A 25,266-nucleotide genomic window follows, 5' to 3' on the forward strand; every position below is an offset into this window, starting at 1 on the left:
TGTTCACGTAGTTTCAGGGAATCGCGAAAGTTGCTCTAAATTCAAGCGTCGTTGACAGAATTGCATTTCTACTCGCCTGCGAGTAGTCTATAACGGAAACTCATTAGAATTCGACATCCGCTTCAACGCTTACCGAACATATGTAATTCCGGAGGACGTGGGGTCGCATTATATTCTAAGCAAAATCTAAACGTATTGCGCGTGGCTGATGCTCATGGTTTCGAGGCATTGTTTTGTGTGCTGTTTTATATCGAAGGAAGACTCACCATTGGAATAATTTGTAGGCCTCCGAAGTCGGACTTCGAGATGCTGGAACAATTAAAACAGTACATTTCATCTAAAACACGTCGTACTACCAAGCTTGCTTTGAGTGTGGATTTTAACCGGCCTCGCATGAGCTCGCCTACTTATACTACCGGCATATTAGATCCCGTTAATGATGAGGGGATCATAGACATTGCTTTTCGTTTCGATTGAGCACAATTGGTTAAAGGGACACTAAAGCGAAACAATAAATCAGTTTAGTCTAATGAAGCATTGTTTCAGAACCCTGCAGGCAGTCACTTAAAAAGAATAGTTTGATTATTAGATGAGAAAATGAAGGTCCAAGTAGCAGTATTTGAATTTTGCGCTGAAACCCCAGCGCCGGTACGTCAGCGTGACGTCAGGGATTCCCAAGTATGTTTTCGCATTTGGGCCCCGTAGGCTGAATAAAGGTTTCTGAAACTTGCCATGTTTAATATTTGGTTCCTTTAGAACACAATGTACTCAACCTGTACCACTATATATAATTAGTAGGCCCTAGAAGATGCCATTAAAATCCATGACGTCACAGCGGGAACTTAAGTAGACGTCGCCACCCGTATTTCGTTCTTGCGCTTTTTCTGGCTTACCAAACGTCTTATCGTTCTAAGAGTGGCGTTTTTCGTATTGTAGAACGGTAATTTACTAACGCATAAGAAATCATTTTTCACTTTAGTGTTCCTTTAAGGACTACTCACGGGCCCAGGGCAGTAGTTAAATTCATCATTGACCTTGTCTTTGTTTATAGTAATATCCCTGGGGAAATTGAATATGAAGTGGAGACAAGGGGCATCTTACACCCCAACGCTGTCTTAGTTCAATTTCGCTCGTTCAGACGTACAACTGCTATTCAGACTTTGATTCTTCTGATGATCTGGTCATTTTGAACAGACTAGAGATAGCGTACGATGACTCTATCAAAGTGTCAGCGCTGGTTCGATTTATGATAACGCCTTGTGGTTAAAATATAAGAACACAGCGTATGCGTGCATCACTATTTTTATTTCTGTCAAGAAAGAGAAGGCAAATACCTCGAATTCCTAAATGACGTGGGAACTTATTCACGATGAAAGTAAACCCATTGTGTTTCGAAAATCGGCAAAAGAAAGCAAGAACACGACCACGCGTACTCAGATCACTGGCGTGTCTCACAGAATTAAGGAAAAGGTAAGAATTGAACGAAATATTTACGATGTGCAGTTAAGCAATCGTCAAAGAATAACCTGCCCCACTTTGGAGATTCAATAGGACCAAAACATCACAGAGGGACACGTTTGTTATACTTAATGATTGCACTTCGAACGAGAAAGAAATTGCTGATGGATTTAACGAACACTTCATGTGTGTTTTTTACTTCTGATGACGGAATCGCCTCTGTGTTTAATAAACGTAAAGAACTACTTCCAGTTGATAGCGGGCAAATCACGGAGGCTGGTGTACTCCGTCTATTACCAAATCTTAATGAGAGAAAATCTTTTGACCTAAGTAACCTACCAAACGTTTTTCTAAAGATATATACAGAATGCATGGTCATCAAAATTTTTCACATTTATTTTTAACGATTAACTTTCCAGAGGTACCCCACACGACGACTGGGAAATCTATAAAATTAAACTATTATTCAAACAAAGGGACAGACAAATAGTTTCAGACTTCCGTCTGATGTCCTAGACTTGTACGTGCCGTCAGTGACTCAAGCACACAATTCACGAGGAAATTTCATATTTCGACACCTATTCAGCCCAGTATGACTTCAGGCGTGGTTTTTCTATAACACTGTTTATATAACTTGCTGAAGTAGCTCATGACCTTAGCCATTGCTAAACGGTCTCGGGTAGATGCATTTTTTTAAAGATTTCACGAAGGCATTCAACACGATATCTTGAAGTCTAAATAGACCCTGAAACTATGGTAAGCATAGAAAAATTCGCAAATTCGCCAATGGATCCAGGCTTTCCTTACTTCCCGAAAACAATATGCTGTTTTCCGTTAATCTTCCTCGAAGAAGCTGTCGGTAGAATCAGGGGTGCCCCAACGCTCAGTATAAAAGCCACTTTTGTTCCTCCTTACTACAAATGAACTGTGCACGCGTGCAGTGTTGAAGCCATATTATATGCAGACGACTGTGTGATGCATTGCGTGATAAATTCAGTCTCCAATCAGATCAAATCAGATTGTGAGCTGGCTATAGTGATGGAATCTGGAAAAAATATTATGAAAATGAAACGTGTACTGTAATGACTGTAAGTAATACAACGAGCCCAACTTTTTTATGACGATAAGATAAATGTTAATGCAGTACATCGTGTTAATGAGTTTATGTATTGAGGGCTTCTTGTATCCAATAACATCAACTGGCTTAAACATATCGCTGCTATTTTTAACACGGCAATGTCTCTCATGTCTCCAATGTCGTCGAGCACAAGTCTCTTGTAACGTCCAGTCTAGGTTGCGCGAAGGTTACTTGGGACCCGTTTGCCAACGCTAATCTTTACAAATGGGAGAGAGTTCAAAGTCATGGCTATAAGAATTATTTCCAATGATTACGATCCGACAACTCCTACACATCTACTTGCCCGAGGTGGCTTGAAACGAATATCAGAAAGGAATAATACATTTTGCCTTAAGTTTATGTTTAACATTGTTGAAGGTAAGTTAAGCGGCTCAACAGCAGAATAAATTTCATTCTCCTATGGATATACCACTAGTCAACGACATCCCTTTTCACTGGTTCCATTTCAGAGCAAAAAAATTGTCTTTAAATAATACAGTAACCAATCGGAATGAACTTAACTTAGGCGTCGTCACGAAAGACTACATTCAAGGATTTCAGATTCTTATGACAAGGGACACTGTTGACATTGAGTTTGTAATATTTTATGATATTGCGATTTTTGTAATATTTTGTAATATATTTTGTAATATTTTGTTATTTATATCTTGTGTTTTGTGATTTTTTGCACGCTCGGTGTATTGCTTGGCTCTTTATGTAAAAAAGTGATTGATATTCATGTATAATTTTGTGTATGTTTCGAGTGACTGGTGTCCAGATGTATTTCCTTTTTGCTCTGCCACATTTCAAAAAACCCCATCGTTGGGGTTAGCTGTATTGCAAATAAATAAAAATAAATTATGCTATGTCTGTCGGTATAGAGAGAGAGAGAGAGAGAAGGGAAGACGGAAAGGCAGCGAGGTTAACCAGACTGAGTCCAGTTTGCTACCCTACACGTGGGGAGGGGAATGGGGAGTGAAAGAGAGAGAGAGAATACTTAGGTGTAGGATGTCTATAGTCGGGCACTCAAGACGTGGCTTTCACTAATGCCTTGCGCTAGATGGTGTTTCTAACACAAATACCAGCAATACGAATGAGTCGCAGAAAGACAGAGACTTTAAGTGATGGACACTGGGAGTAAAAGAAAGGCCCCAACCTTTGAGTCAACGTTGCGACAAACGGACTTTTATTTTTAAGGACCTTTCCCCGATTTTAAAAGGGCAAGTCCCCTTGTAGAAACCTTGGATGCAAGTTGAAACCTACCTGTTTGTTAGGCTACTGCTCATAATACAAATATTGTTAATTTTCTATATGAATCAGCCTAATTTTTATACAAGTATACAGTGTTTCACTGTGTCAACCATAGACATGAGAGGCTATACATTTACATTGCTTACGGTCCTTGGCCTGACGTTATCGTAGTGACAACCATTTTTTTTTTCATCGTAAGTGCGAGTTCTTGGTTTTCTTTGGAACAAACAAGCTACAACGTATACCTATTCAGGGGCTAAATGAAGGCTGACCGAAATTCCAAATGAGGCAGATTACAAAACAACTGCCATTACCAGGGATCCCTTTTGATATCGAAGGCACTGATCCAGCCCTGACCCGCCGTGGTTACTTAGTGGCTATAGTGTTGGACTGCTACACACGAGGTCGCGGGATCGAATCCCGGCCTTGCGGCTGCTATTCGGTGGAGGCGAAAACACCCTCGTGGACTTAGATTTAGGTACACGTTAAAGAACCCATGGGGGTCCAAATTTCCGGAGTGCCCCTCTACGGCATGCCTCATAATCAAATCGTTGTTTTAGCACGTAAAACCCCGTGTTTTTTTTTTTTTTAATCCAGCTCTGACACTGGTAGTCACTTCTCTAGGGGAAAAGAGCAGCCGTAGAATGAACAAAAAGAAACGTACCTGCATTGTTGATACGGTTCGTGTTAACAATGACAATTAGCAATGTAGCTAAAGGCACAGCCATATTGGAAAATAGCGCCACCTAGCAGCTCGAGAGACATGCGTTCATGTAATTGCAGCTGGCTATTATGAGTGATATAAACGCAAAACTTGTGGTTTCGCGTGACCTACAGAGACGCCTTATTGTCCGCTTACGTCTTTCTCTCCTTCTTACGTTGACAACATGGTAGGCCTGCCATGACTCATGCAAGCGTGTTCTATGAAAAGCTTTCGCTACCATTTTGCACTTCGGGAAACCACCATGACCACTTTCATTAAGATAAAGAAGAAATGCAGCACTTTTACAGTGGTATATGGGAGGGAAGAATACTGCGTCTAATCATTCGTGTTTTTTTAACAGTTATTCCAAGTCTTATGTGACCAGATTCCTCCTACGACAAAGCGGGACGTGGGGTCGGATATTGAAAGGACATTCGGCTCTTACTCCGAGTTTTGTTTACACACTGGGGCACTTCATTATTGCCGATGTAACCAAGTAAACGCGTAATTTCTATTTAATATGGTAGACAAAAAGTATCATCTATGTATGCTAACGATGCGGCACACTGTGCCCTTTCAAGTGCTTGGAATGTTTGAATTCAGACCTGCAATTTGATCTGCGTCAGCGAAAATGGGTTAGCTACACAAAATATGCGAAAGATTGCGCAAATTTTTAAAAGTACTCGCAGAAAAGATCACGACTTACGAATTCTACCTTATAAACAAGCAAAATTCCTCTGCAGAGTACGAAACATTACTGCTGGACATGCAAGCTACTAACTGTTACCGCTGATGAAGTGAGATTAAGCACTTCCATAATTTCTTTAAGGGTAGTTTAAAAAAAATAATATAAAAAAACACAAATACGTCGTTTTGCAACAAATGTTTGCAACATTGATGACCTCCAGTAACTACGAATCACTACCGATTTCTGCACAGTTTATGCACTCATCAAATCCTCACCAATGAAATGATGCTTCTGGAACGGACGACTTACTAAGGCGCGCGTTCTACTCTTATAATTTCTGCTTTCAGATAGAAGAGAGTTCGTCGTCGTCCGAGTCCACAGAAGAATGTAAGCTGTTCTTTTTGTTTTATCCAAGCACATGCTTTCGGTTTGCTCTGCTGGCAAACTTGGCGATCGATAGCCGAACTCAACAGCCAGAAATGACTAGAACGCGACGTTCAGCCACGTTTGACATTCTAACTGCGCTTCCTGTGTCGCACTTGTACCGAGGAAGCTCGTATTTCTGAACAAGCCAGATATATCTTTACATTGGCGGCACATGACGAACTGCGCAGCAATTTCTAGCTGCTCGAGCTTGTTGCAACACGCCATGATATTTTTTTTTTGGAGAGTGAGCTATTAGACGGAGAAGTAGGCTATTAAGGCCTCCACTGCCGTTTATAATGCGATATACCACGCAGTGACACAGATTCGATCTTTTCTTCACGAGCGGCCAGGCTACAGTACAGCAAATTGTTCAGTTCCCTTATGGATTTATTAACAAGTTTCTGGCTTCTTTCATGCGAAACGATGCGTTTGAGTACGGCACGAAGTCATAAATCTCTACGTGAACTGCTAGCAGCACATACCGTTATTACCAGGGCCGATGTAGTTCATAATGTTCACCGCTTATTAATTTTTGTGTATCTTTAAGGTGTGCCGATGTGTAAACGTGGCAGAAGGGGACACTTCCCCAAAACTGTTGCGAGTCGTTAAAACAGGGAAAGTAAAACTGTATAGGGGCTTCTGTTTGTACTTTGATAATACCTTGAATTATATGGCACGTTTCTTTATTATTTGACGCAATGCGTATTTACCCACAGTTGTAATTGCATTAGCAAATGAAACAATGCTTGACAGAGACTACAAAAAAATTAAAAAGTAAGTGGCTCCTGACCATTGCTGTCAAAACTTTCTGTGGTATCTCTGACTGGGCCGTCGACCTAAAGCTTGAGGCTGCGGGAACATGCAATACCCCAGGGAACATAAACGAAACACTATAATGATAAATTACGAGAACGAAAACAAGAGCATAACCTATTTTTTTCTTGCTTTATGATATGTTTCGTACGAAAGCCGGGCGAGTTCGCAAGCAGTTGCAACTCTGAAACTCTGCCTACCTTGCTAGCGTTTATGCCGCGACAGCCATCCATCCCTGCTCTTGTTGTCGACGAAGTTTGAGCATGATGGCCGAAGCTTTGGTCACCACGTCGATTGCTGTCTCTGAAACAAGGACGATAACATTTGTGTCCCATTTTGACCACTGAAGCCTCTGTGTCCGTTGGTCTATCGATTTCAGCGATGGTAGTTTTAGACACAATCTGTCGCTGTATGCAGAGCTGCGCGCCCAACGCTTCATGCGACATCACCTAATCCGCTAAAGCTGAAGAAGTTTCGCTGTTTTGTTTGCTTTATTATCGTTTAGGTGTTTCCCTTTGGCGTGACACTGGGATCCACTCGATTAAGGCTAGGTCCATTTGTGAATACGGTGGTTAGATATCGATGAGTGCATACTCTAAAAGTGTTTTTCTTTTCTTGAACAGTGCGTGGCTGACATGCTGTTTTGACCTTTTTTTGCACCTTTTCAGATGAACAGACGGACTCTTACCCACCGGTAGAGCAAGGAAGGTCCAGCGCCTCGGATGTCTGCGAGGAAGGTGAAGGTCATGATGTCTTGATTGTGACGCTAGGGCTTGTATATATGTATAGCTTTTAAAGAATCTTTGAACATACAAAGACGTGCTACATTAGCAGACTGGACTTTAAGAATGGCCGAGGAGTTCGAGCATAACGCTGTGCACTTGTGTCACTTTCATTGCTTCGATTTACGAGCGAAACTGAAAATTTTGAAGCAAATGTAATCCTTTGTCTCTCTCAGCCATTCTCGCGGTAATCAGTGGTGGTTAAGTAGGTCACCTTTACCTGACGTTGGTATTCTGTAAGCCAGGAGATAACGTAAATGACGTAAGACAATGCATAGTACGGTAGACATTTTGGCTAGTAAAGAACGGGCGGAGCTTCTAAACTTAGGAATCGGCTTAATTTGAGAGTGAACATTAGAAACATCTAACGGAGGATAGGCAATTATTGACTATTAAAAACAATCATGATGTATTGGAGAATGGAACTACAATTTGCGACTTTTGCAGATCTTTTTTATCTTGCATAGTGGGCGCTCAAATCACAGGAAATACCTAAAAAAATGCATGTGGAGGTGGAAAACTTTGCGTGTAAATCGAAATAAAAGCAGAACACTGGCTTTTAAAGTGACCTGCGTGGTAGGACAGTGTTGTGGGGCTTGAGGATAAACGAGGCGCGCCAGTATTTGCTGCTTATATTGTTCTTTTTTTTCAAATCGGCTCTATCCGATTGCAGAGGTGCAGAAGTGGATGTGCATTGACTTGGTGAACAGTGACAGCGCCGTGGTCTCAGGGCCGCGAGTGACAGACTTCCCCACAGTGCCCGAGGTCAAGTACGAGAAGCTCACCCAGACCATCGCCAGGGTCACGCACGTTTATTCCGAAGGCTATGAGCTGATGGTGAGTATGGCGGTATATATGCGATAAGCTTATACCGGGTGTCCCGCGTAACTTGGGCCAAAACCTTTAAAATGTGCAAATTCCACGTAGTTAGACAGAACCAAGATAACGTTGTTTGCCGTTGCTTGGAGATAGATTTTTTTGCATTCCGCCTAAATACATGAGTAGTCTTGTTTAATTAATCGTCTTCTCAGATATTATAATTAAATGAAAAGTGTCACTGAGAAAACTATAGAGCAACATGAAAAACTCCCGATACGGCTTTCTGTTACTCGATACGTGTTACATAAAAGCGTTATTTCGAATGTGAAAGAAGCCCGCGAATACACGCTATAATTGCCGCGCGACTGCCCGCTCGAGGCACTTTGCATGTATTCGCGGGCTTCTTTCAGACTCGGAAAAACACTTTTATGTAGCACGTATTGAGCAGCAAAAGGCTGTATCGGGAGTTTTTCATGTCGCTCTACAATTTTATCATTGGCCCTTTTCATCTAATTGCTATATTTGTAAAGTTCATTATTCAATTATGACTAATTTTGCAATTAGGCGGGATGCAAGAAAATGATCTGAGTATCTCCGAGCGGTGGCAAACAGCAGTGACTTGGTTCTCTCCAGCTGCGTGGCGTTTTCATATATTTAATATTTGACTCAAGTTACGTGGTACGCCCTCTAGAAGGGTCAGTGTATACCGTTGTCTCATTGGCAGTTGAAACTCGGGAAGGAAGAAGCAGCTTGAAATCAGTTATATTATATAGACAATGCGATGAAAATTACAAGTGTACTGATAGATGCAGTGTTATTGGACGCAAAGAGAGCAGTGTGAATCATAGAACAAGCACTTATTGGCTATATCGAAGCTAAATCTGAAGAAGTTCGACACTTTCTAAACACATTGTGTAAACACATGTCTGTCATCGCGTGGCGTTTGAAATGTTGCCCTAGGTCTTTTTGAATTGGCATCATTTGCTGCTGGTGGTGACGCGTGGTATCGGCAAGCAAGAACCCGACATGCTTTCGGCAGGTCAGATTCAGCGTCTCTTACGATGGTTGTCTCCATCACGAGATTCAATGGTCCAGCGAGCCGACGAACCACGGCCCTGAATTGCAGAACCTCTCTTACTTAAGAGCCTTTCCTTATTGGCCGGCAATGGAGCCCCGGTCCCTTGTGAAGCCCATTGGTGGTTGCACATAGCCACTGCAGCATTGACCAATCGCAATCGGCATTTACGTAAGAATGTTAATACAGCCCAAATTTGCATTTTTTTCCCCGAGAACGTGCACATTTGATATGCAGCATCTGCTAGCCTTGCAGAATTTCTTCTGAGGGCGTTCTAATTTTGAGCGTTCGCACCTTGTGTCACGCTGTGGCCACGGTGTGGCCATTAACACTTCTGTTAATGCCTTACGTGTTGGGGAGGGCGTCACTCTTTGTGACGCAGAGATCTAACAGCTGCAGGTGGTAATGCCGCGCGCTACTGCCTTTGTACCTCGCAAACTCAAACATATATGCTTCGCTCCAGTCAGATTCCAACATTGCAACAGTTCTGCGTATTTCTTTTTTCTACTGCGAGATTATGAAATGAGAGCTTGCGACTACCTTCGTCAGTGAAAGTGCAAAGGTCAGTTGTTTGTCAGTGCACCTGTTTCCAAAGAGTGTCTTGTCTCACCGATCACCTTTCGTAATTTGGTGTTGGTTAAAATCTGGTTAAAAAAGCTGATTAAAAATCTGCATCTTTTCAGGTAAGTACTTTTGCACTTTATTTCTGCAGAGCCTAAGTATTCTTCATGGCTGTCTGTTTGCGCAGGTTCCCCCAAACGCGACAATACAGGTGACGTGCTCTCAAGTCAAAGTGCAAAGCCCCACCTTCAACTGCTCTCACGACTACCTTATGATCAACAGTGCAAGGTGAGAAAAAAGGACGTGGGACGGATAACGATCGATCGATTGATTAATCAATCAATCAATAAATAAATAAATCAATCAACCAATCAATCAGTCAGTCAGTCAGTCGGTCAATCAATCAATCAAACAAACAATTGTACATTTGTTGCTGTTAAAATAGGACAAATGGGCATAATCGGGGTGGGCACCGCTACACTTTTCCCAACTACCCACGTGACGTCGTGACGTCAGCTTCACTCGATGCGAATGTAACCGAGCTTCAAATGAGCACTCGGAACGAGGTGGAACGGTGCTCCTGAAATGATAATTTCCCAGTGGTTGTGGACTTTGCTGGAATTTTTTGGCATAAGGGCTACTGAGGCCATACTGAACCAAGTATTTCAGGTTTGTGCCGGCAACTTTATGGTACCTACACAAACCTGATACAGCCTCATCATCCAAGGAATCACGAAGAAAGCTAACATACCGTCGCTTGCTCTAAAACAGGCCACATTAAGTTATTTGCATGAGGTGCACAGTGGCAGCGTACGTGTTTACGTCGATTGCTCAGTCACAGCTACAAGGTCAGCTGCCCTCAGTTCAAGCCGCAAAAATCAGGCCTCTTAGCCACGCTAGACCAACTAACCCACTAACGGAAAACAACGTTCTTGGAAACTGACCTACACCGAACATCAGCGCGAGCCACTATGAAGGCGCTGTTAGGTTATTTAAAGGACACCGGACTGAGTGACAAGTTGCGACAGTGCACTGTGTGGCGTAGAATGCAATAATAGTGGGACGTGGAAACCGTGTAGCACCATGCAACGCCTTCGCAGACTGTGTGACAGCACCCACAGAAACAGTTCTGTATTGCGTGTGCATACTTCTTTTTTCTTTGTCTTTTTGTATTCTTTTTCTTTCATCTATCACATCACTTTTCCTTCACACCGGTATAGTGTAGCGAACTGGAGATATCTAATGGTTAACTTCCCTGTTCTAAAACTGATACAATGCAACATAGAAAAGAAGAGACAAGCCAAGCCGGCCAGATGAAAGCACAGAACGCTCTGTTCTTTCATCTGGCAGACTCGGCTTGTTTCTTTTTTTTTCTATGTTGCGCTGGTACAGCGCAACATAGAAAACCAACATGCAATACCAACTCGCCCAATCCGGAACCCTAGTTACTTCCCTGTCTTTCTTTTGCCTTTCTACCTCTCTTTCTCTGAACCAAGTCTCACCGAGTGACAAAAGAAAAAAAAAGTTTTCAAGTTGTTTTAACATACATCGAATATTGTTCTCGTATTGAACAAATCGCGAGTGTCCCGAAGGAAACGAGGGCGTGGACAAGAAAGAGTCAAGGAAACGCTGAGGCACGAATGTCGCACGCGTGTCCGACGAAATGCACAACAACCGCATTAGTTAGTCGTCCCTCGGGGAAAACTGGAGTGCATTGCCGTGGGCCGCCGCTGGGAACGCTCGTAAAAGCTCTATTACCACATCAATGAACGAAGCGTGAACAACGGGTTGCTTTGGCGCGCCGCTCAAAGCACCTGTGACTGGCTTTTCAGGCCTTCATAGGCATCGCCGCCGGTCGAAGAACAGCTGATGCTGAGAGTGAGAGAGAGAGAGAGAGAGAGAGATCTGTTTCATGGTTCGGATGCACAAATAAGGACCATTGTATATGTAAATAGCTTTTCCGCCGCGCTTCGCGATTCATAAGCGGCAATGAAACAAACAAAACAAATACCGCAGCTGCACGTTTCATCGGTCAGCCTCGCTACACATGTGCGTGAAAATGCCGGTAGCCGCTGGAGCCTAAACGGGGCGCTGAGACCGCCGATATTGTGTAAACAGCAGCTTTGCTTCGTAATCGAGCGGCACGAGCAGCTCAGATGTGCGACTGTTCACGAGTCCCTAGAAAGACTGCGAGGAAGGAAAAATAAACATTCGTTGCTCGTTCCTGCTTCTGGGCTTATCGACGGTCACTTAAGTGAGATTGTGTTTGATTTTGTTGGTAGCGTTGTTTAAACGTGATATTTTGTGCGTGTGTGTGGTCAAAAGCCTTGCTCGGTGAGCTCGCATGTGGCAACGAGAGTCAGTGCGTCGGGCTTGGGCTGTAGGTATGAATAGTCTTAAGAGTCGGGGGGTTCCGGTGGACCAGCCTGATCGCTTATTTTTATTACACTGCGAGCAACTGCACTATGTCACCACCTCGATCACGTTTGCTCAGTCATCTTTCAAGTGTTACACGCAAAAAATTAATGAAGCTCAAAACTGTGGTCAAACTCTGAAATAGGAGAGCTACTTAAGCGTTAAATCCTGCGCTCAGTGAATCCTTGATCTGTGCTACGTTGTTAAATTTTAATGCTGTGCGTGATGCTCCACAAGGAATTTCCTATATGTGCGCCAACGGCGCTTTTAACGTTCTGTTTTCCTGAAGTTTGGCGCAACTGCGTACTCAACGGTTACAACTGGCTGTAAGTCGATACTTGGGACAGTAAAAACATTGAAGGGTTACTGAACGGTATCACGCCACGTATTTTTGTAGCTGTAACCCTTTTGTGTAACCATTTTATGTGTAACGATACGTCGTGTAATGTTTTCGAGGTATCTGAACAATGAATCGTTAACGAGCATCCCGTTTACCACAGCAGACGACTGGTAATTTAGCCGTACAATGTGTTATCTTTTTCAAGCTGTGTATTTTTTTTTTTTACTTTCGCTGCTACAAATACATTCGTATTTGACTTTGCCTTCGACTTCATTGAAATTTAGACAATATACAGTCGTCCAGGTGAGGAGGGCTAAAGGTGACACACGTGGTCACCTGACTAGGTCCTAGACACCCTGCATTCACGCAGGCACGGTTTCGACATCGTGAGTTACGAAGTACCAAAAAATTTTTACAGGAAGACTACAACAATTCACATACAGTAATATGCATACACTGTACATTCAAATCAATCTAATTAAATATGTATAATGACTACAAACATGTTCACTTGTCCCCCCCCCCAAAAAAAAACAAAGCAAGGAGTCCTAACTGGATCTCCTAAACAACAATAAATAACATGTTCACTTAACAAACATGTTCACTTGACAAAAGAGAAAAAGAACAAAGGAAAGAATCCCAAGTGGTTTATACACAATTCAAGAAAAATCTCTGCCTGGTTTCGGAAAGCAGGCAAAGAGGAATAGGTTTCACCCGCCGTGGTTGCTCAGTGGCTATGGTGTTGGGCTGCTGAGCACGAGGTCGCGGGATCGAATCCCGGCCACGGCGGCCGCATTTCGATGGGGGTGAAATGCGAAAACACCCGTGTGCTTAGATTTAGGTGCACGTTAAAGAACCCCAGGTGGTCAAAATTTCCGGAGTCCTCCACTACGGCGTGCCTCATAATCAGAAAGTGGTTTTGGCACGTAAAACCCCAAATATTATTATTATTAGGAATAGGTTTCCATGATATCAGTCGGAGCAGGATAAAGGTTTGACAGATTAGGAATTTGCCAACTTGATAGCAAATTCTTAATCTTTTAAACCTTTATCCTGATCTGATTTGACTTCCGCTTTTCCAGTGAACGCCTTCAAGATGGCGTAGCGACGTTCTTCGTGGAACCACGCAATGAATGCTCCCTCTTTCTTTTGGGCGCGCAGGTTCTGCAACAACAACTTTCCCCAGGCACCGTTCACGTTCACGTCTGGCAATCCTGGATCCCAGGAGAGCATGATTGTGCTCAAAACGGCCAGTCCTCAGCGCGCAGCTTACAGCTGCCAGCTCCAAGTGGTCAGGAGTAAGTGGAAGGGAGTTCCTACGTAATTACGAAACAAAAACCAAAACAAAAAAAAAAGAAACTGACGAGCAATTCTTAACGGAGGATTTGGGGACGTTGCATTCTAGCTCTTCTACGTTTCGTTCGCGAGTTCAATCGAAACAGTAGAGTTGTCAGAGTCGAATTCCATTCGTCGTAGTTAAATATCGTGGCAGTCGGCAAACGACAAACGACGGGCATATGTCACGCTGTCAAATTGCACGGAAATAAATTACGACCCATTTGTGTTAAACGACGACGTACCTACCCCCTTCATCGTGCATGTTTATTTCCGACGTGCGTTACAGAATCGATCTGCTGAAACAGTTTGCTGTTGTCTCTTTATACAAAAGAAAAGTAAGGCATTACACAATTACGCAAAATCAGTCTTGAAACCTTTTTGATGACAAAAGCCATCTGTTACCGGTTCGGAATGGTAGCCCCGCCACGTACTGTATTTTCGTCATGGTATGTGGGAGCCATCGGCCTAACTGAGTACGCTTGCTGGTCTCCTTCAGGGTACCCGAAGCGGGTCATTGACCTGATAAAGCATGTGGAGTATACGCTGGACGTGAGCGGGAAAGCTTACCGCCAGGAGACAGACTTTGTTATTCTGGTAAGTGTTGGCGGGCACAGGCCTGCTAGTAGTCATCGCGAGACGTGAATCCTTACTTAGTGTTTTTTTTCAAAGAGGTTTCATAACGGTTACCCACAACGGCGTCTCATCATGCGATATCACATATTTTAAAAACCCGTTCCATGATCAATAATGCAAGCCGTTCTTGGCGCCGTGATGAGGCAAGCTCTGACTAGCCGAGATAAACAAAATTGTAAGGTTGTTGTATTTATTATGTTCTTCTGGCACATCAGTTGCTTTCAACATTTCTCTTAAAGTAAAAGCGAGAGAAGTCACAGACAGTGCTCGCACGTCATATTGCCGTTTCGGTGAATATTTATACAGGGGACTACAGTTGTACGCTCACATATCGCGTACAATGAGCTGCCTGGGGACTTATACAGTATGTAAATACGTTTGCCCTTATGTAGGCTGAGGAGTCTGCTTCTAGCACTGCATTTAATTTCAGCGAGGGTGTGTCAGGAAAATTATATTCATCACGCGCATTCATTCGTAAGACTGACAAGAAACTGTCCTTTCCTTTTGTTTTTATTCAAGTATAACAGGAAGAATAATAGAGATACGACATGGCGGAAGTACTTTAGGGTACACATAAAACGGAGTATTGGAAGGCGTATGTGAGATGAGAACGAAATGCTTATGTGGACACCAATGAAGCGTTGTTTAATCACAACACGTTAAACGTGAATTGCGATACTTAAAGGGACTGCCTACCGCTCCGAACACGGCTTCGGATTGGGGTGGTAATGAGAAAATTGTGTGTCATATTCACGGCAATGCTTGTATCCAATAAACCAGGAAATGTATTTTTAATTTGGCTCTCAAAGTGGTGCAAGAATGACATGTGGCGCCGTCCAACGGTGAAATAGTGGAACCGATCCGCGTACGCTCAAGCAATCAAAACGGCGCACAAGAGAGGTATTTTGTACGGATACAATATTGTATTGCCTGAAATTGTATTTTATACTTTTCTGCTAACGTTGCTATGCGTGAGAGCTAGCGCGCGTTGAAAAAGTGGCGCCGCTTTGGGCAACAGAATGGAGCCACGGTTAACGGAGAAGAAACACTTCTATGGCTCTGTAGTTGATAATAACGTCACAAGATGCTGCCACCATTACTTTTGCTCGTGCTGTACACATAGCTCCTTATTTCGGTGTGCTCTTGGGTTGAGTGCATATCTGTGCTGAACTTCACAGTGGAACCGAAGCAAGAAAAGAACAGAAGGTTGTGTTTGTCTCAATACTGAGTCATCTAACAGTGAAGACAGCTTACGGTTTGACACTCGCGCGTGGACCGTCCCGTGCAGTGACCCAAAAAATGTACGCAAAGCAGCCTGAATTGATCAAGTGAGGACGATAGCGTTTTGTCGAAGAATAACAGTTATCTCAGCGCTTCAAATCTGAGCGAGCTCTTTCTGGGTCGTTCTGCGGAACACTTAAATCAGGCTTTCCCAATCAAAGAAGCCACCTATGAGCACGCTGAAGCTGTTGGGCCTGTGGTCTTTAGATAACCTAATCTTTAAAAGAGAAGAAAAAAATTTGTGTCTGTTTCTCTCAAATAGCTTCTTATTTTTTTAAGACAGTCATATTGCCCACTGGTATTAGGATAGAAAACGAATGTAGCCTTTTTCTGCGATTAGGCTGACGTTGTACATCACTATTCTTGCGATTTTTTTCTTTCTTTTTTTTTAAACAATGATATGTTTTCTTTATTTTTCGTGGTTGCGACATTTTATGTCTTGTGTATATGTAGTTGCAGATATTTTATGGTGAGTTTATTTCTCTCTTGCGGCAAACTGCGTTATGAGTGCTTTTGGTATTCTGCTTTGCCTTAGTGGTGTTCTGTACAGCGCTTTAAACTTTTGTGTTAGTGTACTACGTCTCTCTGATTGCTTGCGAGAGCGTGCGATATATTTCTAGCTCTCCCAAGTGACAAAGAGTGGCTGCCATTATTTCCTGGTCCGAAATATCTTTTATATTCAGTCAGGGCAATACTACTACTACTACTACTACTACTACTACTACTAATAATAATAATAATAATAATAATAATAATAATAATAATAATAATAATAATAATAATAATAATAATAATAATAATAATAGTTGTTGATTATTATTATTATTATAATTATTATTATTATTATTATTACTTCGTTGGCTTTGACGGGCCTGTCTTCTGATGTACGATTATTGTAAGATGGCAACAATAAATATTATTATTATTATTATTATTATTATTATTATTATTATTATTATTATTATTATTATTATTATTATTATTATTATTATTATTATTATTATTATTATTATTATTATTATTATTATTATTATTATTATTATTATTATTATTATTATATACCTCAGTATCCACGAAGCCGAGAGTCGTACTCCAAGAGCGAGGGAACATGGTTGACAGGGTACGGGCGCCAGCAAAATTTCTCGCATCTCCTCTTCAGGATGTAGCACGAGTTCGGCCGTCATGGCTGAGCTAGCGCACTGCCCGAAATTTCGCACATCTAACTCTACAGCACGAGAGCTGAAAGCCGCATTCGGCGACCAGTGAAGCTCATCGCGTTTTGCCTCGACACAAATCATGACGGCAATTAGCGTACCGCGTAAAAAAAAGAAAAACAGTCTGAAGATTACGTTCTGCCGTTGCCCTAGAACACGAGAAACAGATTTCTGTTTCGGTATGCATTTCGACTTTGTTTCGTGCTTGGCTTCTAGGCTCCCAAGAAATCGTTCGTGGTCATGAGCTGTCCCGTGTTCGAAGTGAGCGACTACTGGCCCTGCAAACAGAGCTACGTTACAGTCGAGCTTCAAAAGTAAGTACGCCAAAGTTGCCATTATCCCTCAAGAGAAAAGTTTATAACAGCTGTGTCTTACCAGTACTCACGTACGGGGCAGAAACCTGGAGGCTTACGAAAAGGGTTCTACTTAAATTGAGGACGACGCAACGAGCTATGGAAAGAAGAATGATAGGTGTAACGTTAAGGGATAAGAAAAGAGCAGATTGGGTGAGGGAACAAACGCGAGTTAATGATATCTTAGTTGAAATCAAGAAAAAGAAATGGGGGGGGGGGGGGGCATGGGCAGGACACGTAAGGAGGAGGGAAGATAACCGATGGTCATTAAGGGTTACGGACTGGATTCCAAGGGAAGGGAAGCGTGGCAGAGGGCGGCAGAAAGTTAGGTGGTCGGATGAGATTAAGAAGTTTGCAGGGACAACATGGCCACAATTAGTACATAACCGGGGTAGTTGGAGAAGTATGGGAGAGGCCTTTGCCCTGCAGTGGGCGTAACCAGGCGGATGATGATGATGATTATGATGATGATGATGATTATGATGACGACGTCAGAGTTGCGCCAATCGCTACGCACAAGGTCCCGCGTTCGGGGGTCAGCAGCTGTGGAACTGCGGGGTTCAGCGTTCAGAGAACACGTTCCACATTTTCAGGTTTTAATCAGGGGTGTAGCGTAGCAGGAACTCGCGGAGACGTTTACGTTGAGGGATGAATGCTGGACGGCCACTCGGTGGCTTGCCTCAGCCTTTGCTCTCTACAGAACAATCGTGCTTTCTGACCGTCTTGTGAATGCCCGAACCATTTCGTTCCTTCATTCTCACACGACGTGTGTCCTTCCAATTGTCGCAGCCGGAAACAGGCACATATTTCACGATGACGACAAAGTGTTGTAAACTAATGAAAACTATTCGCAACTGTGTTGCTGTGTTCAGAAAGTAAAAAAGAAACTCCTTTCTTATATTTATTCACTTAATAATAAATTCAAGAAAAGAAAGAAAGAAAGAAAGAAAGAAAGAAAGAAAGAAAGAAAGAAAGAAAGAAAGAAAGAAAGAAAGAAAGAAAGAAAGAAAGAAAGAAAGAAAGAAAGAAAGAAAGAAAGGCTCTAGCGTTACACATGGTCACGTGATTTCTATAGACTGGACTCTGCGTCTGTGCTGCTTCTGGCGAACACGGGCTTAACGAGCGGCGCTGTGGTCAAAGTGGACTGCGGATTGACTCGTTTCGCGAATTGCAAGCAAGAGGCACAGAGCAGACGACACTAATCGTTTATTCGGCCGTTTGTTTTCTTTCGTGAAATTTTCTATTATGCTTGCTCTTCCGGGCGCTCTGCGCAGGTACTGCCACTTCCCCACGGCGCACAAAGTGGAAATTGAGATTCCACCAACAGGCACGGCGTCCATTGCGGTCAAGCTGGCCTCATCACCCAACGATCGGGTGCAGTGTGTCCTGCACAGGATAGCAGGTGAGCTCCCACACCTGTGCTGGTTTTTGGTCTAACAGTTTTTTGGTCTAACACTATTTTAGAATACGATACTCTACTCAACTCATTTAATTGTCGTTGAACGCTGTCTTCCAAAATTTATAGAGATTTTTTGTCGCTAAGCGTATCACACATTACGCAGTACCGGAAAACCGAATAGAGAAACGTGCGATTATTATTATTATTATTATTATTATTATTATTATTATTATTATTATTATTATTATTATTATTATTATTATTTAGTGCCATCTCCTTCTAAAAGGGGCGGTGACAAATAGTCACCTAACCTGCTTGATTTAATCAGGTATGCTATACACGTTTGTTTAGCTAGCATTATTGTGTACATCGCCCTTAACCTTCTCTTTTCCCTTAAATCTACCTTGTACCGCTAACTATAACTCTAAGAGACCCGGTCGTGTCAGTCTCTTCCCTGCTTTTTTTTTTTTTCCACCAGTACTCTAAACGTCTTTTGCTAATATCGACTGCTCACCGGCTGACGCTTCCCACCAACGTTGCTCAGCAACGTTGGTGACGCCTCCTAGTGACGCTAATGTACAGTTATACCTACCTGCAGGCACAAATTCCTATGCAGCAACAATAAATAAATAAATAAATAAATAAATAAATAAATCTTGCTATTTATTTCCGCCGTAGAAGACAAAATAGGGGCTAAACAACTTGTTTTCTCGCCGCAGGGAATTTTTCTTTCTTTCCCCTTCTACGAGAACAATGACGCAAAACAAGATGTTTCCAAGTGATTCAGTAGCTACCACAAGATGGCACTGCCAATGCCACTGTTTGCCGTCGATGCATCCGCCGTTCTGGTATTCCGTAAACTGCAATATGTTTACGGACTCGCTAAAGTTCCTCAAACCGCCCACTGTGGTTATTAAGTGTTGGCAATGTTCTGCTTCCTCCTCGTTTGCTTCGAGTGCTTCTCATTTTTTGACATAATTTCTTTGTATTTTGGTTTCCTTTTAAAATGTTTACTTGCGTCTCAACGGATTTCATTATTGAAGCCTTCTTGCTTCCCTACAGCGGTTCGGTAATATGCTGGTGAATTATATTGCATTCTGTACTTGCTGCTCTCTTAATCATCGTTTTTCTTCCTTCCTCATAGGTCATTCTTTACATTAGTGTACTTTGTTATTCGAGCGTCCCTTTCTGCAATACCCCCTTATGGCTGAAATGAGTGAATGAATTAATGAATTATTGTAAATAATAAATCAACTTTCTGTGAAATGACAGAACTGCAGAAACTCGCGCAATAAGGTTTCTTTTCTTGTAGACCAAGCGGAATGTGTGTGCTTGTAGTTGCATAAAAACTATTTATGACGCTTTGCCATCTTTGCTGAAACTCTGTTTTTGTTGGGGAGAAATAGAAATGGCGGGCAAAAGTGACATAAGGTATTACCGACGGTGTCATTTTACCCGAGGGAGCGCTTAACACGCTCTAGCAGCGAAATAGACGAAGTCCTTGCTTCAGGTTTAGAAAGCTGTATTATAGTTCTGTAAGGGGGAAAAGATTTCTTGCTGATGAGTGACAGTGTAGGGGAGGTTGAAGCACGACGCAACGTTTCTATAATACACTCGCGGTTGTGCCGTAATGCGATGTCGTCAACGAGGCCGTGCTATACGTGCCCTAGCATACGCAGTGGCTAATAGTGTTCTTTTTATTTGTACTCCCATAGTACGTGCAAGATGCGTCCATCCGGTAGAACCGCGGATGGCTGCGGAAATATTGAGGAAAGAGACAACGTAGGAAGAAAGCAACTGTAAAAGCGCAGAGTATAGATTAGGAGTGTAGTTCATTGACCGCGAAGAACAAAGGCGACTGCGAATTTCGACAAAGACCGTGGCGCAACAGATGTGGCCTCTGTAACGAAGATGTAAAACGCTACTCGATAAGCCGTCTCCGAACAGAGAGTTTCTTGATTGATATGACGTTTGTCGTTGTAAGTACTTCTCATGTGAGCAGACACAGCCCATTTCAATCGTATAACAAGCAAAACAGCGTGCTGTTGCGTTTCATCCCTGCTGAACATTTGCTAAACTTTTTTTTTCATTGTTACTTCGCTTCCACGCTCATCGTTGAGCGTTAGCTGCTTTTCCTGCGCCCGTAGCTGCTTTGAATAAGCGGTTACGTGCAAAAGTTCAGGGTTGAGCAGAAGCTCGGCACAAACTGGAAGGCAAAGGCCGCGCGTTTAAAGGCAACTTTCTTACATGCCTTACGGCCTCACTGATTACCTTTTTGTATACAAAGAGAGAGAGAAAGAGAAAGAGAAGGTATTGTGGTGTGATCAGTAAGTCGCTTTCTTACTATTCGCTTTCCACCAGGAAAGAAGACTGCTTGCGTCGAATCACCCAACACACCGACGTACGTGGGAGCTCCGGAGCAGAGAGGTGATTTTCTTTTCTCTTTCTGTTCTGGCTTTGAGTGGAAGAAAGTCAGTGCCGCCTACTAATGTCCTCGATGCTAGCGTTACCATAGTAACTGTCGCTAGCAGCGTCTCTGCCTCCAAATTTCCTATATGCTTCTTGTATTGAAGCAGCATGAAGGCTCTATTGGCAGTGCTTGTCAGGGGCAGAGGCAGTAGAACGGTTCATACAATGTGCTTGTTCGCATAGCTGCGGTATTGTTTCCGAAAGTTGACAGAATAAATCGCATGATTGGCAGCACATTTTGCATTACGTCGCTTCTTTAAGTAATGAAGGAGAGAGATACATCATTATAATCCGATTACGAATCACTTTATTCTTTTGTTAACTTAAGTTTATGCGTACAGTTCAACGAAACATCTGCCTTTAGGCATAGGCGTGAGCCACAGAATGCCTGGTGCCGAACGGCGTTTCGGATTTTCGCGCTTTTAATTTCAGGGCGTGTTTACCACTCCTTCAGTCTAAAATTTAAGATAGGTCACTGTCAAGAGAAGTTGTCACCTCGGAGTGGTATGGTCTACCCGGCTCACGTAAAATCATTACATAATAATAGAAAGTAAGAAAAGCAAGATGCATAACGCAACTTTCTTATATTCTCCATTCGGTAGCCAATAGCCTTCTCTATACGCATTTTTTATTTTAATCTTTTTTTTGTGATTTCAGCTCAAATCTGCGTCAACATGGTGGCCAGCCCCATAGTTAAGATCGTCTCACCGTTCAGAGATGAAATGGAGACAGAGATGGACATGACCGTCCGGTACGAAGTCATGGTGAGCAGAGAAACGCGTCGGACGATGATATCAAAGCGCTGGAGCAGATGCGATAAAGATTAAGTTCGCATCAATCATAAGCCGAACTTCACAATGGCGTTGCCACAATATTACCGAAAACTATAACTGGATAGCGATTGTTCTCCGCAATGTGATGTAGTTTCCCTGAGTTCATTTCGTACGTTTATATTACGAGGAGCCGCCGCAGCGCCCTCTTTCGTGGAAAGTAAAAGCTGCTACTTTCAGCGTCCCCGCATTTCAATTTGCACATCAATTCGGCTTAGCTCTGTTATCTGCTATAGTCTCTGGGCTATGTCAAATATATAGCTGGTACAGAAAGGCGTTGGTCCTAGGTCATATCACCGTACCAGTATACAAATTTTTCTTCAACCATGAAGCTTTCACTCTGGGAAACCGGTATGGTAGGCCCTGTGTAGTTTCTTGCTACTGTCGGTTGTACTACAAGATTTCCCTTTCTGCGTTCTCTTTTTTTATTATTTAACGAACTCATCGCAGAAGCGTTCCCCTTTTATATTAAACAAATATTCATTTACCTATGGACACTATAATTTGACACGCCGTACCAGCAATGTCCTCCAAAGTATAGAGCAAGACTTCACAGGGTGAAGGATGCTCGCTATACGAGCACAGCTTCTGCGGTTGCAGGAACTTCTCTCCAGAAAATTTGTCAGAGACGCTGTTTGACCGCACTGGGCGGTGAACGTCACCTGAAACACAGAGGGCATCGCTAAACCGCAGTGCTGATGTGGCAAATGTCCGCGCCCGCTCTCATTATGTTTTCAAGTCATGTCGCAGTCCTAAAGTGTCGCCCTCCACCCCATGAATGACTCAACCATCGTGTCCCGCAGAGCGTGCCACACATGGTCCATTACCTGTGGTGCAACGACTTCAGACTGGACACCGACTGTTCCAAGGAGAGGCTGCACTGGTTCAACTACAACGACAGGTGAGATTCTTCCGACGCAACCCGCAGTACGAGACAAATTATAGTATTTAGTGTTCGCGTGACTAACTCTCGTCGCTGACGTCAACACGGCTAACAGCACACCTGGTGACCCAGTTGCAATGGTCGACCCGGGACATGTTTCTACCAATGACCACCGAATATATATATGGGACACCGGATATTTTTGGACTTCGCTTCTACCGAAATGCGTGCACACCTTACGGTCATTAAAACCTTCTCTTTTGCGCTGTCAATAATCTTAACCACTGAGTCGTGAGGCCACGTACCGTAATGATCATTACAATGATTTATTTATTTGTCTTCCCTATACTTACCACAATCGAACGCTTATAGAGAGTAGCAAATGCAAGGGAATGTGCTTCTACGTAATAGTTCAGTGCTCCACACCACGCATGCGCTGTGGAGTCATCTAAACGCGAAGTATGCTGGTTGCAAGTTCGCCGCCATTACAACACCCCTACATCGTACGCAGCTGCTGAGAAAACAGCTAGATATAACCTAATGCTGCGCTACGATTACTGCATTTTTAGAAAAAGAATCTGGAATAAGCATTCTGTTGTGAACGCACAGAGACACTCTACCTAAAGTTTGTTCTCTATGCTTGCGGCGTATTTGAGCGCGCTTAGTGCGACCTAATAAAGTAGATAACACTTCTAATGCAGTGACGGAAGAGTCCTTAATCTCGGTGAGTACAGAGGGGTCCGCTGTTAAAGGGAACACTTGAGCGCAGAGCGTGTCAGTATTTTGCTCGCTCGCAAGTGTACAATGGCCTAGATTTCAAATCAAATCAAATCAAATCAAGTTTATTTATTACAAAAAAGGAAACGGTTACATAACTTGTACTTGCTATTTCTGGCCCCTTTCGATACGCTTGTGCGATACACCGGCATTGCTTGCAGCTTGCACTTGCAGCTTACCACTTGCAGCTAGGGCGGCAGCAATGGAGAGAAGGCGCTCGTACGAGTGTTCCCGTTAACAGCGGACCACGCTGTACATCTTCGCAGGTTGTGCGGTCACTCGCGGCCACGTGACTTCACCTACTCTTACGGGTCTGTGAACGAGAAGGCCACGTACAGCCTGACGTACAAGAAGCAACGCGGCGTTCGCCAGGGGCACTTCTCGTGCTTCCTCTACCGGGAGCCCCAGACCAAAGGTGAGGCCCACGCAGGACTCGCTTCGGTTCGGTCCGTTTCACCTCCGAATCAGAATCAAATTTTATTGCTACATACGAAGTTATTACAACATGTAACATACAGGAGGCGGTCCCGGAGTCGGAGGCTGAATTGGGACCGCCTGTACATGATATATACGAAAGGAAAAGTGAACTTGGTTGACGCAGCGACACTAACAAGTACCACTGTAAAAGCAATTTAGAAAGGCAGCAATTATAAGAGCAGTAGGACATGAATTAAATCAATTAAGCAACACATGGAAACATGAACGAATTGAACAGAAAATGGGCTAAAGTACAGAAATAGCTATAGTACTTCATCCGAACGCTGAAATGTCCGCGAGACCCAGAACTATGAAGGTTGAACGACTATCCTTGACATGCAGTGGTTCCTGGGCCGACGTAATATGCAGATTGCTTTCACACGATTGCGTTTCCTTCTTTTTCATCTGCGGTTGACGGCCATCCGATCCTGGCGATAAGGCGGGCCTGGACAACACCACCTAGATAGCACAAGGCCTGTTTACTCCGATCCATGACGTCACGCTACCTGGCCCGAAATTTCTATTGACAAGGCTGGCGTGATGAAAGCGGTGACGTCAAAATCACCGTTGCCTACTCGGGAGCATCCCCATTAGATTCTATGGCAGTCGGGCCAGGTAGCATGACGTCAGGGATCGGAGTGAAAAGGCCTTGTGCTATCTAGGTGGTGTTGGCCTGGAGCGACGTTCCCGCCACTGCAACGAAGCGTGATAAGAAATAGCATTGGAATGTAATCATCGCATGATTCCGGCACACAGTCAGCATTGCTTAGTGAAAGAAAGGCACAGAGTTACAGCACTTCAGGCATAACTTTTTAAAAAAAGGAAGGCGAAACGTGGCAAAAAAAAATTTTTTTTTTCAAATCTGCGTAGAAATTTTTCACAGAGAAAATACCCAAGAAACGAGCGCGTGTGCACGTAATTATGTACAGCTTGAATAACCTTCTCATCGACGTGGATGATTTTTTTAAAATTTCTGAATGAGTGGTCACCTATTCATTGTCGGTATTAATGTTCGCTTTGCAATTGTGTAGTACGGCATGGAATTCTCAGTGCCGAGGCAGCTTCGATACGATCAGCGTTGATAGGATATATCTATGACCCTAAATTCCGATTTTCTATTTTATTGCTTGGTCGTTTAGGAACAGCGAAGTGCGTAAAGGTTAA

General features: G+C 43.1%; 1 protein-coding gene across 2 annotated transcripts in view; it reads left to right on the forward strand.

The window, feature by feature from the left end:
- The window catches only part of LOC139060840 (mucin-2-like), a 125,794-nt gene that overhangs the window by 81,366 nt on the left and 19,162 nt on the right, over nt 1-25,266 (forward strand). Inside the window, exons 2-13 of one of the 2 annotated variants that reach the window (XM_070540074.1) lie at nt 5,565-5,604; nt 7,125-7,193; nt 7,912-8,075; nt 9,881-9,981; nt 13,610-13,746; nt 14,283-14,380; nt 17,131-17,228; nt 18,542-18,669; nt 21,028-21,093; nt 21,793-21,899; nt 22,769-22,866; nt 23,892-24,040. In XM_070540074.1, coding sequence (XP_070396175.1) covers nt 5,565-5,604; nt 7,125-7,193; nt 7,912-8,075; nt 9,881-9,981; nt 13,610-13,746; nt 14,283-14,380; nt 17,131-17,228; nt 18,542-18,669; nt 21,028-21,093; nt 21,793-21,899; nt 22,769-22,866; nt 23,892-24,040 — 1,255 coding nt within the window. The remainder of the gene's footprint in view (nt 1-5,564; nt 5,605-7,124; nt 7,194-7,911; nt 8,076-9,880; nt 9,982-13,609; nt 13,747-14,282; nt 14,381-17,130; nt 17,229-18,541; nt 18,670-21,027; nt 21,094-21,792; nt 21,900-22,768; nt 22,867-23,891; nt 24,041-25,266) is intronic. The other variant, XM_070540075.1, reaches the window with a different exon arrangement.

This window comes from Dermacentor albipictus, chromosome 6 (assembly GCF_038994185.2).
Source record: "Dermacentor albipictus isolate Rhodes 1998 colony chromosome 6, USDA_Dalb.pri_finalv2, whole genome shotgun sequence".
Lineage (NCBI taxonomy): Eukaryota > Metazoa > Arthropoda > Arachnida > Ixodida > Ixodidae > Dermacentor > Dermacentor albipictus.